The 18,622-nt window shown below is 45.6% G+C and overlaps 1 protein-coding gene across 12 annotated transcripts in view; it reads left to right on the top strand.

The window, feature by feature from the left end:
* LOC110531425 (phosphatidylinositol-binding clathrin assembly protein) overlaps positions 1 to 18,622 on the top strand; it is a 72,663-nt gene that overhangs the window by 16,032 nt on the left and 38,009 nt on the right. For all 12 annotated transcript variants that reach the window (XM_036987276.1, XM_036987285.1, XM_036987283.1 and 9 more), the window contains one exon: positions 383 to 525. In XM_036987276.1, the coding sequence (XP_036843171.1) occupies positions 383 to 525 (143 nt within the window). The remainder of the gene's footprint in view (positions 1 to 382; positions 526 to 18,622) is intronic.

Below are 18,622 nucleotides of genomic sequence, written 5' to 3'. Positions count from 1 at the left end.
TCACAGCAAGGAAAGGAAAACCGCTCGAATGTTGGAAACAAACATCATGTTGTTGTCGTCCAGGGTCAGTTTTACCACCTACAGCACAGTTTGTACTCGTCTAGACTGGAGGTCGACACTCGAGTCTAGACTATGTGTTTGTCTCTGGACTTGCAGCCCCGTGTGTGTGTGTTGTGTGTGTTCCTCTTCCTGAAATGACCCTGTTTGTCCTTCATTTTGAACTTGCATGCAGTTCCACTGTCACACCACTGTGAGTGTGTACCTGAGAGTGCGTTCCTTGTCTTTGATTTCCCCATCTATACAGGCCCTGATCTCACCACGTCTGTCCTGTCTGTCCTGTCTGTCCTGTCTCTCTCTCTCTAACTCTGTCTGTCTCCTCCAGACCTGATCCACTGCACCAGTGAGATGAACGTGTCGGTCCCCCAGCTGGCTGACACACTATTTGAGAGGACAGCCAATAGCAGCTGGGTGGTGGTCTTCAAAGCTCTGATCGCTACACACCACCTTATGATGTATGGCAATGAGGTAAGTGAAAATACACACGCGCGCGCACACACACGGACTCACGAACACACTCACATGGACTCACACACTCCCAAATGCCTTCCATAGTGTTCTCAGGGAGCTGCCTCCATTTTAAATTCAGTCTAGGCCTGCGTTGAGCTCTTGAAATGTGTTCCTGGTAATAATGTTCTATTTGACGAGGGGAGAACAACCACTGTACTGATGATGATTACCACAGCTACTTTGACTGTTTCAACTCAGTGATGAAAGGCCACCGGACCTTGTCACCTTAGTTTAGCAAGAGGCACATTTCCACACGAGGATGATGTAACCAACCATTCTTGTAGCTTTCTTTTTCTCTTACGATGTTGATTCTAAGACGTCCTCTGGCCAGAGAAAGAGAGAGGGGTAACCGGGAGAGGGAGGAAGATGGAGCAGGAGAGGGGGAACTTAAAAAGGGAGAGGGAGGGAGAGAGAGGGGGGGAGAGGGCGAAAGATGGAGAGAGAGAGCAAGAGAGAGAGAGAGATCAAAGGAATGAACGAGGGAGAAAGAGGGAGAGCTTTATCCCAGTCTCCATTCCAGTGTTGGTCTTGATTGGACCGGTTGCCAGCACTGTGTTGTCGAGTTTAGTTTTAGTCCAACTACCCAGTATCAATACTCCGTTAATTCTTCACCCAGGGTTTATCCTATACACCTGTCAAGCTTTTCTATCGCTCCTTCTCCCTTGTGAGAGGGAGCACGCTCTCTGTCTGTCTTTTTTCTTTCCTCTCTTCCCTCTCTTTCTCCTCTCTTCTATCTCCTATTTTTCTCCTCTCCCCTCTCTTCCCCTCTCTTGTCTCTCTTTTCTTTCGCTTCTCTCTCTCCCCTGCACTCATCTTCGCTGTCTCTCTGTATCAATACCGTATCCGATCTTCACCTGTACTTTTCTCTCTTCAGCTCTGCCAAGAAACAGTTCCTTGGGAGACGACATTGTTATGCAGAATGTAATAGTCTATCGTTCTAGATCAACTGTGTTTTCCTGTTGTACATGGACATGTACAGTTGAAGTCGGAAGTTTACATACACTTAGGTTGGAGCCATTAAAACTAGTTTACACACACTTAGGTTGGAGTCATTAAAACTAGTTTACATACACTTAGGTTGGAGTCATTAAAACTAGTTTACATACACTTAGGTTGGAGCCATTAAAACTAGTTTACACACACTTAGGTTGGAGTCATTAAAACTAGTTTACATACACTTAGGTTGGAGTCATTAAAACTAGTTTACATACACTTAGGTTGGAGTTATTAAAACTAGTTTACATACACTTAGGTTGGAGTTATTAAAACTAGTTTACACACACTTAGGTTGGAGTCATTAAAACTAGTTTACATACACTTAGGTTGGAGTCATTAAAACTAGTTTACACACACTTAGGTTGGAGTCATTAAAACTAGTTTACATACACTTAGGTTGGAGTTATTAAAACTAGTTTACATACACTTAGGTTGGAGTTATTAAAACTAGTTTACATACACTTAGGTTGGAGTCATTAAAACTCGTTTTTCAACTACTCCACAAATGTCTTGTTAATAAACTATAGTTTTGGCAAGTCGTTTAGGACGTCTACTTCGTGCATGACACAAGGCATATTTCCAACAATTGTTTACAGATGGATTATTTCACCTATGATTCACTGTATCACAATTCCAGTGGGTCAGACGTTTACATACACTAAGTTGACTGTGCCTTTACACAGCTTGGAAAATTCCAGAAAATTATGTCATGGCTTTAAAAGCTTCTGCTAGGCTAATTGACATCATTTGAGTCAATTTGAGGTGTACCTATGGATGTATTTCAAGGCCTTCCTTCAAACTCAGTGCCTCTTTGCTTGACATCATGGGAAAATCAAAAGAAATCAGCCAAGACCTCAGAAAAATATTGTAGACCTCCACAAGTCTGGTTCATCCTTGGGAGCAATTTCCAAATTCCTGAAGGTACCACGTTCATCTGTACAAACAATAGGGACAGTACGTAAGTATAAACACCATGGGACCACTCAGCTGTCATACTGCTCAGGAAGGAGACGCGTTCTGTCTCCTAGAGATGAACGTACTTTGGTGAAAAAAGTGCAAAGCCAGACTACGGTTTGCAACTGAACATGGGGACAAAGATCGTACTTTTTGGAAAAATGTCCTCTGGTCTGATGAAACAAAAACTGAACTGTTTGGCGATAATGACCATCGTTATGTTTGGAGGAAAAAGGGGGAGGCTTGCAAGCCCAAGAACACCATCCCAACCGTGATGCACGGTGGTGGCAGCATCATGTTGTTGGGGTGCTTTGCTGCAGGAGGGACTGGTGCACTTCACAAAATAGATGGCAAGGCACTGTATTTGAACCAAATTAAAGAATTTTAAAGGCAACGCTACCAAATACAAATTGAGTGTATGTAAACTTCTGACCCACCTGGAGTGTGATGAAAGAAATAAAGGCTGAAATAAATCATTCTCTCTACTATTATTTTGACACTTCACATTCTTAGGATCACCACTTTATTTTAACTGTGGAATTTTTCCTGGCATTACATGTCAGGAATTGTTAAAAACAGAGTTTTTAAATGTATTTGGCTAAGGTGTATGTCAACTTCCGACTTCAACTGTATGTACAAGTGTCGTTCGTGTGTGCAGTCCCAGTTATACGAAGTGTTTGTCCCAGTCGTTTCCTGTGTGTGGCGAGTGTAGGCAGGCCGCAGTGTACCAAAACAACCAGATTACAGGAAGTCTTCGACAATGAGCAGGAGAGAGAGAACCAGGGCACCCACCCAGCCCGGCGCCTCAAGCCTCCCCTCAGGTGCTCTGATCCTGGCCGTGGCTACTCAGGTTACTGGGCCGCCCTCCTGGGAGTCTGGAAGTCTGGCTGCTGACTATACTATACTGCACCTGAGCCTGAACAAGGTTACTCTAGAGAGGGTAGACTGGGAGAGGGCCTGCTTCCATCCCCCCAACCCAAGGGCAAAAGATGGGGATGGAGATATGGAAAGCAAAACAGTAAGGTCGGGGGAGGATATAGGAGTGATGGAGGAGGATATGCTTGGAGACTGCTCCATTGCCCAGGTTGGAGACTGCTCCATTGCCCAGGTTGGAGACTGCTCCATTGCCCAGGTTGGAGACTGCTCCATTGCCCAGCTTGGAGACTGCTCCATTGCCCAGCTTGGAGACTGCTCCATTGCCCATGCCCAGTACCACCCCTACCTGGCTGGGAGGAGCGAGGACACTGATAGAATGCTTATGCTAAGCACATGTTCGGTCTCCCACCTTGAGAGTGCGAGGTTTTCAGATGTAGAAAGGGGGGCATAGTGAATGTGTGTGTTTTTATATTTAAGCAATAAGGCACGAGAACCTGGGGATTATTGTGTGCTAACTCCCAACTAAGGGGTGTTCTTATGCCCGAGGCAAAGCCAAGGTCCTTTGGAGGGTGTTACACTCGATATGTTCAGGGCCTTATTGCTTTCGTAAAACGGTTGCCGACATGTATTAAGAAAAGTTTTCATTCAAACGTTATTACATTGAGTGAGTTCTGAGATTCTGAAGTTGCTAGCCAAGTAGCATTGCTAGCCAAGTAGCATTGCTAGCCAAGTAGCATTGCTAGCCAAGTAGCATTGCCAGCCTACTAGCATGGGGAAATGTTGTCTAGATTCTATTTTTCCAGGGGAGATTAAGTTTATAAATTGACTGTCTGGGCTGTGAGACAGTGGATGCATATAGATAAATCTAATGAACTTGTTCAGTGTTTGATTCTCCTCTACTTCTGATGACTTTTTAGCCAGTGGTTCTGAAAGTAGTGCTCGCAAGCTAAAATTAGTCCCCCAAAAATGGTTTACTACGTCACATTGTGTGCAGATATGTGCACCACCTCATTGCTCGCTCTGCCATTTGTGTTTGACGTGCCTCTTGCTAGCTGTCACTCACATGAAGCTCATTGGTTGAACTCTAATTGTTAGGGGGCTGGCCCACGTGGGGGGAAATTAAGGGGAAACAGTGGGGTGCAGATTCCAGAAAAAAGTTGCTTTCAAACTAGCGGTTTTGTTGCTATTTGAGGCAAGACCGTAATTCTTCTCATTGAGTATGCATGTATGAACTACACATTGACACATCAAGCCCAAAACGGAAGGTTTAAATAACAGTTAGTGGTGGCCAATGTTCCGGAGCATGTCTTTTAACAGGCGTTACCCGGAGGATGCTGGGATTGTGGTTCTAGAACTCCCTGCTATCAACCAGTCAGCATCCAGTTTCCGTAAACACCCGGTTTCTAAACTATATACTAACACTGAGTCACCTCCCTGCTGTCCCAGATACTGAATGGACCAGTCTGCCTCAGTGACGTTACTAGAAGAAAGAGGTAGGGGAGGAGAGAGAGAATGGAGGGGGAGAAAATGAAAAGAAAGGGAGAGGGAGTGAGTCAAAGGGGAGAGAGAATGGGCCAATCTGCTTGAGTGACGTTACTAGAAGATTGTGTCGTCAATAAAACTAATAACCCTGGAAGGGAGAGAATAGAAGAGAGAGAGAAGGATGGTGGAGAGAAGGGAAGTGAAGGAGAGATGGATGAGAGGGAATGAATAGAGGAGAGAGAGAGAGAGAGAGAGAGAGGATGGGGGAGAGAAGGGAAGTGAAGGAGAGATGGATGAGAGGGAATGAATAGAGGAGAGAGAGAGAGAGGATGGGGGAGAGAAGGGAAGTGAAGGAGAGATGGATGAGAGGGAATGAATGGAGGAGAGAGAGAGAGGGAGAGAGGATGGGGGAGAGAAGGGAAGTGAAGGAGAGATGGATGAGAGGGAATGAATAGAGGAGAGAGAGAGGGAGAGAGGATGGGGGAGAGAAGGGAAGTGAAGGAGAGATGGATGAGAGGGAATGAATAGAGGAGAGAGAGAGGGAGAGAGGATGGGGGAGAGAAGGGAAGTGAAGGAGAGATGGATGAGAGGGATTGAATAGAGGAGAGAGAGAGAAGGCGAAAAGGACAAAGCGTGAGGGGATGAGGGAGCTGGAGAGCGACAGAGAGGAAGGCTGAGAGCTAGCAAGAGATGGAAAGAGGGTAAGAGAAGGCGGGAGTGTCAGAGGGAGGGGGAAAAAAGGTCTGTAGAAAAGCGTTGACTGTGACTGTTGTGTCAGAGGGGAGATAGAGGAGAGCTCTGAGAATCTGTTATCATGTGTTGGAGTGTAGGTTTAAACTGACTAATGGAGGTCGCCAAGCACAATAATCTAGAGACGCATATTGCATACTCAATGGCAGGGTGGACACGAGGTGTGGTGGGCTGTACAGGAATGATGAGGTGCCCTTATCTTAAAACACCCAGTCTTTGAGCTCCAGGCTGGCCCAGCCCAGCAGAATGCACACACACACACACACACACACACACACACACACACACCAGGGCTTGACATAAAACATGTTTTAGTCCTTTTGACAAGTAGGACATTTCTTTACTTGTCTAAGCTCAATATGACGAGGGTTGTCATTAACTAGGGTTATTAATATGACGAGGGTTGTCATTAACTAGGGTTATTAATATGACGAGGGTTGTCATTAACTAGGGTTATTAATATGACGAGGGTTGTCATTAACTAGGGTTATTAATATGACCAGGGTTGTCATTAACTAGGGTTATTAATATGACCAGGGTTGTCATTAACTAGGGTTATTAATATGACCAGGGTTGTCATTAACTAGGGTTATTAATATGACGGATTGTCATTGACTAGGGTTATTAATATGATGGTTGTCATTAACTAGGGTTATTAATATGATGGTTGTCATTAACTAGGGTTATTAATATGACGAGGGTTGTCATTAACTAGGGTTATTAATATGACTAGGGTTGTCATTAACTAGGGTTATTAATATGACGAGGGTTGTCATTAACTAGGGTTATTAATATGACGAGGGTTGTCATTAACTAGGGTTATTAATATGACGAGGGTTGTCATTAACTAGGGTTATTAATATGACTAGGGTTGTCATTAACTAGGGTTATTAATATGACGGGTTGTCATTGACTAGGGTTATTAATATGACGGGTTGTCATTGACTAGGGTTATTAATATGATGGTTGTCATTAAGTAGGGTTATTAATATGATGGTTGTCATTAACTAGGGTTATTAATATGATGGTTGTCATTAAGTAGGGTTATTAATATGATGGTTGTCATTAAGTAGGGTTATTAATATGATGGTTGTCATTAACTAGGGTTATTAATATGATGGTTGTCATTAACTAGGGTTATTAATATGATGGTTGTCATTAACTAGGGTTATTAATATGATGGTTGTCATTAACTAGGGTTATTAATATGATGGTTGTCATTAACTAGGGTTATTAATATGATGGTTGTCATTAACTAGGGTTATTAATATGATGGTTGTCATTAACTAGGGTTATTAATATGACCAGGGTTGTCATTAACTAGGGTTATTAATATGACCAGGGTTGTCATTAACTAGGGTTATTAATATGACCAGGGTTGTCATTAACTAGGGTTATTAATATGACGAGGGTTGTCATTAACTAGGGTTATTAATATGACGAGGGTTGTCATTAACTAGGGTTATTAATATGACGAGGGTTGTCATTAACTAGGGTTATTAATATGACGAGGGTTGTCATTAACTAGGGTTATTAATATGACCAGGGTTGTCATTAACTAGGGTTATTAATATGACCAGGGTTGTCATTAACTAGGGTTATTAATATGACGGATTGCCATTGACTAGGGTTATTAATGACGAGGGTTGTCATTAACTAGGGTTATTAATATGACGAGGGTTGTCATTAACTAGGGTTATTAATATGACGAGGGTTGTCATTAACTAGGGTTATTAATATGACCAGGGTTGTCATTAACTAGGGTTATTAATATGACGAGGGTTGTCATTAACTAGGGTTATTAATATGACGAGGGTTGTCATTAACTAGGGTTATTAATATGACGAGGGTTGTCATTAACTAGGGTTATTAATATGACGAGGGTTGTCATTAACTAGGGTTATTAATATGACCAGGGTTGTCATTAACTAGGGTTATTAATATGACGAGGGTTATGCCTTTGGCAGCTGGACAGTAAAAGAAAGTTGATTTGGAAACAACTAGATCATGAGAGAAATGCTGGCATATTGTGTTTTATGGCATATTTTATAAAATAATTCCTTAATTTCTGCGGTCGTATTTTGTCTAGGCTACTTTGAAACAAGGTTAGACTTGCTTCATAAAATGCCCAGGTTTTAAACCGTTAAGTTTGTTTAAATCGTTTCAAAATATTGACGGTGGGTGATGCCTATATGTAATTAAGTCTCATTTAAAGTTTTATTGGGCGCGAGGCTGTGGCCAATAGGCATCTCACCTACACTTTGACCTGTAGGCTTGTTTAATGTACACATATAAGAATGGTTTTGAATATTCTAATGTTGGCCTCTCTGATCCATTGCTGATCGGCGTAATTGTTTGATATTTTTATTATTTTTTTTACTTGTCCGTTCGGACAACTAACAGAGCGTTCAGAAAGTATTGCATTTTCTCACATTTTGTCACGGCCTGAATTGAAAATGGATAAAAATCTATTTTCTCACGCTTCTTACACACATTAATTACCCCATAATAGCAAAGTGAAAACACGTTTCTAGAAATGTGAGCAAATGTATTGCATAATAAATACAGATATCTAATTTACATTGGTATTCACACTCCTGAGTCAATGCTTTGTAGAAGCACCTTTTGGCGGCGATTACAGAGTCTTTTTGTCCTCGTCTCTTAAAGAACTTTGCCCACCTGGATTGTACAATATTTGCCCATTTCTTTTAAAGGTTCTTACATCTCTGTCAAGTTGATCATGGCTAGACAGCCCTTTTCAAGACATGCCATAGATTTTCAAGCTGATTTTAAGTGATCAGGCTTCTCAGGAACATTCAATGTCGTCTTGGTAAGCACCTCCTGTGTAGATTTGGCCTCGTGTTTTAAGGTCTGGTGGAAAGCCGACTGAACCGGGTTTTCCTCTAGGATTTTGCCTGTGGCTATAACTGTATTCTGTTTCCCTTTATCCTAAAATAAACTCCCTGGTCGTTGTCTGATGCAGCCAGCACCATGTTTGAAAATATGACGCGTGGTACTCGGTGACGTGTTGTGTTAGATTTGCCCCAAACGTAACACTTTGTATTCAGGACATAAAGTTAATTTCTTAGCCACATTGCAGTATTAAGTGTCATGTTGCAAACAGGATGTGTGTTTTGTAACATTTTTTTGTTCTGTACAGACTTCCTTTATTTCACACTGTCATTTAGCTTAGTATTGTGCAATGTTGTTGATTTCATCCTCAGTTTTCTGATATCACAGCCATTAAACTCTTACCTGTTTATAAAGTCAACATTGGCCTCATGTTGAAATCCCTGCTTGGTTTTTGTTCTACCAATGGGTGCCCTTTGCGAGGCATTGGAAAGACCTCCCTTGTCTTTGTGGTTTGAATCTGTGCTTGAAATTCAGTACTTGACTTTTATTTATTTTACCTTTACTTTACTAGGCAAGTCAGTTAAGAACAAATTATTATTTTCAATGACGGCCTAGGAACAGTGGGTTAACAGGCAGTTAGCCTTGTTCGGGGGCAGCTCGGGGATTCGAAGTCCCAACGCTCTAACCACTAGGCTACCCTGCAGCCTCTACACTCTAACCACTAGGCTACCCTGCCGCCTCTACACTCTAACCACTAGGCTACCCTGCCGCCTCTACACTCTAACCACTAGGCTACCCTGCCGCCTCTACACTCTAACCACTAGGCTACCCTGCCGCCTCTACACTCTAACCACTAGGCTACCCTGCCACCTCTACACTCTAACCACTAGGCTACCCTGCCGCCTCTACACTCTAACCACTAGGCTACCCTGCCGCCTCTACACTCTAACCACTAGGCTACCCTGCCGCCTCTACACTCTAACCACTAGGCTACCCTGCCGCCTCTACACTCTAACCACTAGGCTACCCTGCCGCCTCTACACTCTAACCACTAGGCTACCCTGCCGCCTCTACACTCTAACCACTAGGCTACCCTGCCGCCTCTACACTCTAACCACTAGGCTACCCTGCCGCCTCTACACTCTAACCACTAGGCTACCCTGCCGCCTCTACACTCTAACCACTAGGCTACCCTGCCGCCTCTACACTCTAACCACTAGGCTACCCTGCCGCCTCTACACTCTAACCAATAGGCTACCATGCCGCCTCTACACTCTAACCACTAGGCTACCCTGCCGCCTCTACACTCTAACCACTAGGCTACCCTGCCGCCTCTACACTCTAACCACTAGGCTACCCTGCCGCCTCTACACTCTAACCACTAGGCTACCCTGCCGCCTCTACACTCTAGGCTACCCTGCCGCCTCTACACTCTAGGCTACCCTGCCGCCTCTACACTCTAACCACTAGGCTACCCTGCCGCCTCTACACTCTAACCACTAGGCTACCCTGCCACCTCTACACTAACCACTAGGCTACCCTGCCGCCTCTACACTCTAACCACTAGGCTACCCTGCCGCCTCTACACTCTAACCACTAGGCTACCCTGCCGCCTCTACACTCTAACCACTAGGCTACCCTGCCGCCTCTACACTCTAGGCTACCCTGCCGCCTCTACACTCTAACCACTAGGCTACCCTGCCGCCTCTACACTCTAACCACTAGGCTACCCTGCCGCCTCTACACTCTAACCACTAGGCTACCCTGCCGCCTCTACACTCTAACCACTAGGCTACCCTGCCGCCTCTACACTCTAACCACTAGGCTACCCTGCCGCCTCTACACTCTAACCACTAGGCTACCCTGCCGCCTCTACACTCTCACCACTAGGCTACCCTGCCGCCTCTACACTCTAACCACTAGGCTACCCTGCCGCCTCTACACTCTAACCACTAGGCTACCCTGCCGCCTCTACACTCTAGGCAGCCCTGCCGCCTCTACACTCTAACCACTAGGCTACCCTGCCGCCTCTACACTCTAACCACTAGGCTACCCTGCCGCCTCTACACTCTAACCACTAAGCTACCCTGCCGCCTCTACACTCTAACCACTAGGCTACCCTGCCGCCTCTACACTCTAACCACTAGGCTACCCTGCCGCCCCTACACTCTAACCACTAGGCTACCCTGCCGCCTCTACACTCTAACCACTAGGCTACCCTGCCGCCTCTACACTCTAACCACTAGGCTACCCTGCCGCCTCTACACTCTAACCACTAGGCTACCCTGCCGCCTCTACACTCTAACCACTAGGCTACCCTGCCGCCTCTACACTCTAACCACTAGGCTACCCTGCCGCCTCTACACTCTAACCACTAGGCTACCCTGCCGCCTCTACACTCTAACCACTAGGCTACCCTGCTGCATGTGTCGGGTACAGAGATGTCGCAGTTATACAAAAATAATTTTACCCATATTATTGGAGACTGGATGAGTCCATGCAATTTATTATGTGATTTCTTAAGCACATTGTTACTCTTGAACTTATTCAGGCTTGCCATAACAAAGGGGTTGAGTACGTATTGACTCAAGACACTTCAGCTTTGAGTCGTTTAATTTCTAAAAATGTTCTACAAACAAAATTCCACTTTGACCTCATGAGGTATTTTGTGTAGGTCAGTGACACCATCTCAACTGAATCCCACTTTGTAACACAACAACACGTGGAAAAGTTAAAAGGTGTGAATACTTTCTGTCTGCATTAAACCGATAGTCTTGTTTTCCGGAAAATGTTTTTGCTTTTCATGGACTAGAACAAACATTAATGTCGAGCCCGACTGACTGACTGACTGACAGACTCTCACACACACAGACTCTCACACACACAGACTCTCACACACACAGACTCTCACACACACAGACTCTCACACACACAGACTCTCACACACACAGACTCTCACACACACAGACTCTCACACACACAGACTCTCACACACACAGACTCTCACACACACAGACTCTCACACACACAGACTCTCACACACACAGACTCTCACACACACAGACTCTCACACACACAGACTCTCACACACACAGACTCTCACACACACAGACTCTCACACACACAGACTCTCACACACACAGACTCTCACACACACAGACTCTCACACACAGACTCTCACACACACAGACTCTCACACACACAGACTCTCACACACACAGACTCTCTCACACACAGACTCTCTCACACACAGACTCTCACACACACAGACTCTCACACACACAGACTCTCACACACACAAACTCTCACACACACAGACTCTCACACACACAGACTCTCACACACACAGACTCTCACACACACAGACTCTCACACACACAGACTCTCACACACACAGACTCTCACACACACAGACTCTCACACACACAGACTCTCACACACACACAGACTCTCACACACACACAGACTCTCACACACACACAGACTCTCACACACACACAGACTCTCACACACACACAGACTCTCACACACACACAGACTCTCACACACACACAGACTCTCACACACACACAGACTCTCACACACACACAGACTCTCACACACACACAGACTCTCACACACACACAGACTCTCACACACACACAGACTCTCACACACACACAGACTCTCACACACACACAGACTCTCACACACACACAGACTCTCACACACACACAGACTCTCACACACACACAGACTCTCACACACACACAGACTCTCACACACACACAGACTCTCACACACACACAGACTCTCACACACACACAGACTCTCACACACACACAGACTCTCACACACACACAGACTCTCACACACACACAGACTCTCACACACACACAGACTCTCACACACACACAGACTCTCACACACACACAGACTCTCACACACACACAGACTCTCACACACACACAGACTCTCACACACACACAGACTCTCACACACACACAGACTCTCACACACACACAGACTCTCACACACACACACAGACTCTCACACACACACACAGACTCTCACACACACACACAGACTCTCACACACACACACAGACTCTCACACACACACACAGACTCTCACACACACACACAGACTCTCACACACACACACAGACTCTCACACACACACACAGACTCTCACACACACACACAGACTCTCACACACACACACAGACTCTCACACACACACACAGACTCTCACACACACACACAGACTCTCACACACACACACAGACTCTCACACACACACACAGACTCTCACACACACACAGACTCTCACACACACACAGACTCTCACACACACACAGACTCTCACACACACACAGACTCTCACACACACACAGACTCTCACACACACACAGACTCTCACACACACACAGACTCTCACACACACACAGACTCTCACACACACACAGACTCTCACACACACACAGACTCTCACACACACACAGACTCTCACACACACACAGACTCTCACACACACACAGACTCTCACACACACACAGACTCTCACACACACACAGACTCTCACACACACACACAGACTCTCACACACACACACAGACTCTCACACACACACAGACTCTCACACACACACAGACTCTCACACACACACACAGACTCTCACACACACACACAGACTCTCACACACACACACAGACTCTCACACACACACACAGACTCTCACACACACACACAGACTCTCACACACACACACAGACTCTCACACACACACACAGACTCTCACACACACACACAGACTCTCACACACACACACAGACTCTCACACACACACACAGACTCTCACACACACACAGACTCTCACACACACACAGACTCTCACACACACACAGACTCTCACACACACACAGACTCTCACACACACACAGACTCTCACACACACACAGACTCTCACACACACACAGACTCTCACACACACACAGACTCTCACACACACACAGACTCTCACACACACACAGACTCTCACACACACACAGACTCTCACACACACACAGACTCTCACACACACACAGACTCTCTCACACACACAGACTCTCACACACACACAGACTCTCACACACACACAGACTCTCACACACACACAGACTCTCACACACACACAGACTCTCACACACACACAGACTCTCACACACACACAGACTCTCACACACACACAGACTCTCACACACACACAGACTCTCACACACACACAGACTCTCACACACACACAGACTCTCACACACACACAGACTCTCACACACACACAGACTCTCACACACACACAGACTCTCACACACACACAGACTCTCACACACACACAGACAGACAGACACTCAGACAGACAGACACTCAGACAGACAGACACTCAGACAGACAGACACTCAGACAGACAGACACTCAGACAGACAGACACTCAGACACTCAGACAGACACACAGACACTCAGACAGACAGACAGACAGACAGACACACAGACACACAGACACTCAGACAGACAGACACACAGACACTCAGACAGACAGACACACAGACACACAGACAGACAGACACACACACAGACAGACAGACAGACAGACACTCAGACTCTCACACACACACAGACTCTCACACACACACAGACTCTCACACACACACAGACTCTCACACACACACAGACTCTCACACACACACAGACTCTCTCAGACACACAGACTCTCTCAGACACTCAGACAGACAGACACTCAGACTCTCAGACACTCAGACAGACAGACACTCAGACAGACAGACACTCAGACACACAGACACTCAGACACACAGACACTCAGACACACAGACACTCAGACACACAGACACTCAGACACACAGACACTCAGACACACAGACACTCAGACAGACAGACACTCAGACAGACAGACACTCAGACAGACAGACACTCAGACAGACAGACACTCAGACAGACAGACACTCAGACAGACAGACACTCAGACAGACAGACACTCAGACAGACAGACACACAGACACTCAGACAGACACACAGACAGACAGACAGACACACAGACACTCAGACAGACAGACACACAGACACTCAGACAGACAGACACACAGACACTCAGACAGACAGACACACACACAGACAGACAGACAGACAGACAGACAGACAGACAGACAGACAGACAGACAGACAGACAGACAGACAGACAGACAGACAGACAGACAGACACTCAGACAGACAGACAGACAGACACTCAGACAGACAGACAGACAGACACTCAGACAGACAGACAGACAGACAGACACTCAGACAGACAGACAGACAGACAGACAGACAGACACTCAGACAGACAGACAGACAGACAGACACTCAGACAGACAGACAGACAGACACTCAGACAGACAGACAGACAGACACTCAGACAGACAGACAGACAGACACTCAGACAGACAGACAGACAGACACTCAGACAGACAGACAGACAGACACTCAGACTGTCTGAGTGTGTCTGTCTGAGTGTCTGTCTGAGTGTCTGTCTGAGTGTCTGTCTGAGTGTCTGTCTGAGTGTCTGTCTGAGTGTCTGTCTGTCTGTCTGTCTGAGTGTCTGTCTGTCTGTCTGAGTGTCTGTCTGTCTGTCTGAGTGTCTGTCTGTCTGTCTGAGTGTCTGTCTGTCTGTCTGAGTGTCTGTCTGTCTGTCTGAGTGTCTGTCTGTCTGTCTGAGTGTCTGTCTGTCTGAGTGTCTGTCTGTCTGAGTGTCTGTCTGTCTGAGTGTCTGTCTGTCTGAGTGTCTGAGTGTCTGTCTGTCTGTCTGAGTGTCTGTGTGTCTGAGTGTCTGAGAGTCTGTGTGTGTGAGTGTCTGTGTGTCTGAGAGTCTGTGTGTGTGAGTGTCTGTGTGTCTGAGAGTCTGTGTGTGTGAGAGTCTGTGTGGATGGATTGTGAACCCCTCGTTCTAGAATGGATTGTGAACCCCTCGTTCTTGTTTAGCATATTGGCCCTGTGGTAATAATAGCTTTTTATAAAGTAGGTGTCTGACTCGCACCACTGACCAGCTCTCTTCTCTCCCTCCCTCTTTCCTTTCTGCCTTCTGGGGAAATGCATGGTATTTTTCATCTGGAGTAAACGTCCGTTACTAATCGATAGAGGTGTGTGTGTGTGTGTGTGTGTAAGAGTTTAGATCAGCGTCACTAACAGTGAGTCATTGTGGCTGCATCATCGACCCTGTCGTACAGATTCGTACACCAACGTGTGTGTGTGTGTGTGTGTGTTGGGGTTGTCATCGTACAGGTCATCGGTAGTTCTGCCACAGTGGCAACACCATTACCCGCCCCCCCCTTCACTACCACACACACACACACACACACACACACACACACACACACACACACACTGTCGCACCTCCCGGCAAACAAGCTACATTGAACGAAATATAAACGCGACATGTAAAGTGTTGGTCCCATTTTTCATGAGCCGAATACAAAGATCCCAGAAATGTTCCATACGCACAACAAGCTTATTTCTAACGGGTTTTTAGCACAAATCTGTTTACATCCCTGTTAGTGAGCACTTCTCCTTTGCCAAGATAATCCATCCACCTGACAGGTGTGGTATATCAAACTCATTAAACAACACGATCATTACACAGGTGCACCTTGTGCTGGGAACAATAAAAGGCCACTCTCTAAAATGTGCAGTTATGTCACAATACAATGCCACAGATGTTTTAAGGAAGCGTGCAATTGGTATTCTGACTGCCGGAATGTCTACCAGAGCTGTTGCCAGAGAATGGAATGTTTCTTTACCATAAGCCGCCTACAATGTTCTTTTAGAACATTTGTACGCCCAACCGGCCTCACAACCACAGACCACCTGTAACCAAGCCAGCCCAGGACCTCCACATGCGGCTTCTTCACCTGCGGGATCGTCTGAGACCAGTCACCTGGACGGACAGCTGATGAAAGTGTTGGTTTTCACAACCCTAAGAATATCTGCACAAACGATCAGAAACCGGCCCCGGGAAGCTCATTTGTGTGGTCTTTTGTCCTTACCGGGGTCTTGACCTGACTGCAGTTCAGCATTGTAAACGACTTCAGTGGGAAAATGTTCACCTTCGATGGAGCACGCTGGAGAAAGTGTGCCTCTTCACGGATGAATCCCGGTTTCAAATGTACCAGGCAGATGGCAGACCCTGTGTATGGTGTCTCGTTTGCTGATGTCAACATTGCGCCCCATGGTGGTGGTTGTGGTATGGGCAGGCATAAGCTATGGCCAATGAACGCAATTGCATTTTATCTTTGGCAATTTGAATACACAGATACCGTATCGAGATCCTGAGGCCCATTGTCGTGCCATTCAACCTCCGCCATCACCTCATGTTTCAGCATGATAATACAAGGTCCCATGTCGCAAGGATCTGAACACGATTCCTGGAAGCTGAAAATGTTCCAGTTCTTCCATGACCTGCATACTCACCAGACATACAGTACCTGTCAAAAGTTTGGACACACAGACTCATTTCAGGATCTTTTATTTTTACCTTTTTCAACATTTTAGAATAGTAGGGAGGACATCGAAACTAACTTTGCATACTCATGGCATTCTTTAAATCAGCTTCATGAGGTAGTCCCCTGGAATGCATTGCAATTAACAGGCATGCCTTAAAAGTTCATATGTGGAATTTCTTTCCTTAATGCTTTTGCACCAATCAGTTGTGCTGTGACAAGGTAGGGGTGGTAAACAGAAGAAAGCCCTATTTGGTAAAATACCAAGTCCATATTATGTCAAGAACAGCTCAAATAAGCAAAGAGAAATGACAGTTCATCACTTTAAGACATGAAGGTCAGTCCATTGCAGAACATTTCGATAACTTACGTTTCTTCAAGTGCAGTCGCAAAAACAATCAATCACTATGAAGAAACTGTTTCTCTCATGAGGACCGCCACAGGAAAGGAAGACCCATAGCTACCTCTCCTGCAGAGGATACGTTCATTAGAGTTAAGTGCACTTCAGCTTGCAGCCCAAATAAATGCTTCACAGAGTGAAGTAACAGACACATCTCAACATCAACTGTTCAGTGGAGACTGTGAATCTGGGCTTCTTGATTGAATTGTTGCTGCAAAAAAAAAACACTACTAAAGGACACCAATAAGAAGAGACTTGCTTGGGCCAAGAAGCAGGAGCGATGGACATTAGACTGGTGGAAATCTGTCCTTTTGGTCTGATGACTCCAAATTTGAGAGATTTGATTCCAACCGCCGTGTCTTTGTGACGCAGAGTAGGTGAACGGATTTGTGTAGAACGAGACACCATACACAGGCTACCCTAGAATCTTTTTTTTGGTTACTTCATGATTCCATATGTGTCATTTTCATAGTTTTGATTATTCTACAATAAATTAACCCTTGAATGAGTAGGTGTCCAAACTTTTAACTGCTACTGTCCCCCGTTGAGCATGTTTGGGATGCTCTGGATCGACCTGTATGACAGCGTGTTCCAGTTCCCGCCAATATCCAGCAACTTCACACAGCCATTGAAGAGGAGTGGGACAACATTCTACAGATCACAATCAACAGCCTGATCAACTCTATGTGAAGGAGATTTGTCACCCTGCGTGAGGCAAATGGTGGTCACACCACGTACTGACTGGTTTTCTGATTCACGCCCAAGGTATCTGTAACCAACTGATGCATAGCTCTATTCCCAGTCATGTGAAATCCATAGATTAGGGCCTTTTTTTTCTCATTTAACTGAATTCCATATATGGGCTATACCTCAGTAAAATCTTTGAATTTGTTACATGTTCATTTTTGTTCAGTGCACAATTTCAGTCTCAGTGATGGACTGCCTTCCCCATCGCCTCCACAAGCGATTTAGTCCACTCAGACAGGAAATTATATGTATTTTTTGCTATTGCTCGACTGAAGAAATCTCGGTCGACCAACAGCCTATTGTCCAGACATTCGACCGGTCGACTGAATGGATTCAGCGCTTTAACCCTAACAGTTTCTCACAGTCACATCTCTTAGCTCTCACCCCCTCTGTCATTAAGCTATCCTACCACTCCAACTTCCTCTCTATATCCTTTGATGCAATCCGTAGGGTACTACGTTGTGTGTGTGTGTGTTATTTTATATATAAAACACCTT

The sequence above is a fragment of the Oncorhynchus mykiss genome, chromosome 9 (assembly GCF_013265735.2).
Source record: "Oncorhynchus mykiss isolate Arlee chromosome 9, USDA_OmykA_1.1, whole genome shotgun sequence".
Classification (NCBI taxonomy): Eukaryota; Metazoa; Chordata; class Actinopteri; order Salmoniformes; family Salmonidae; genus Oncorhynchus; species Oncorhynchus mykiss.
This window is presented reverse-complemented; position numbering and strand designations above follow the sequence as displayed.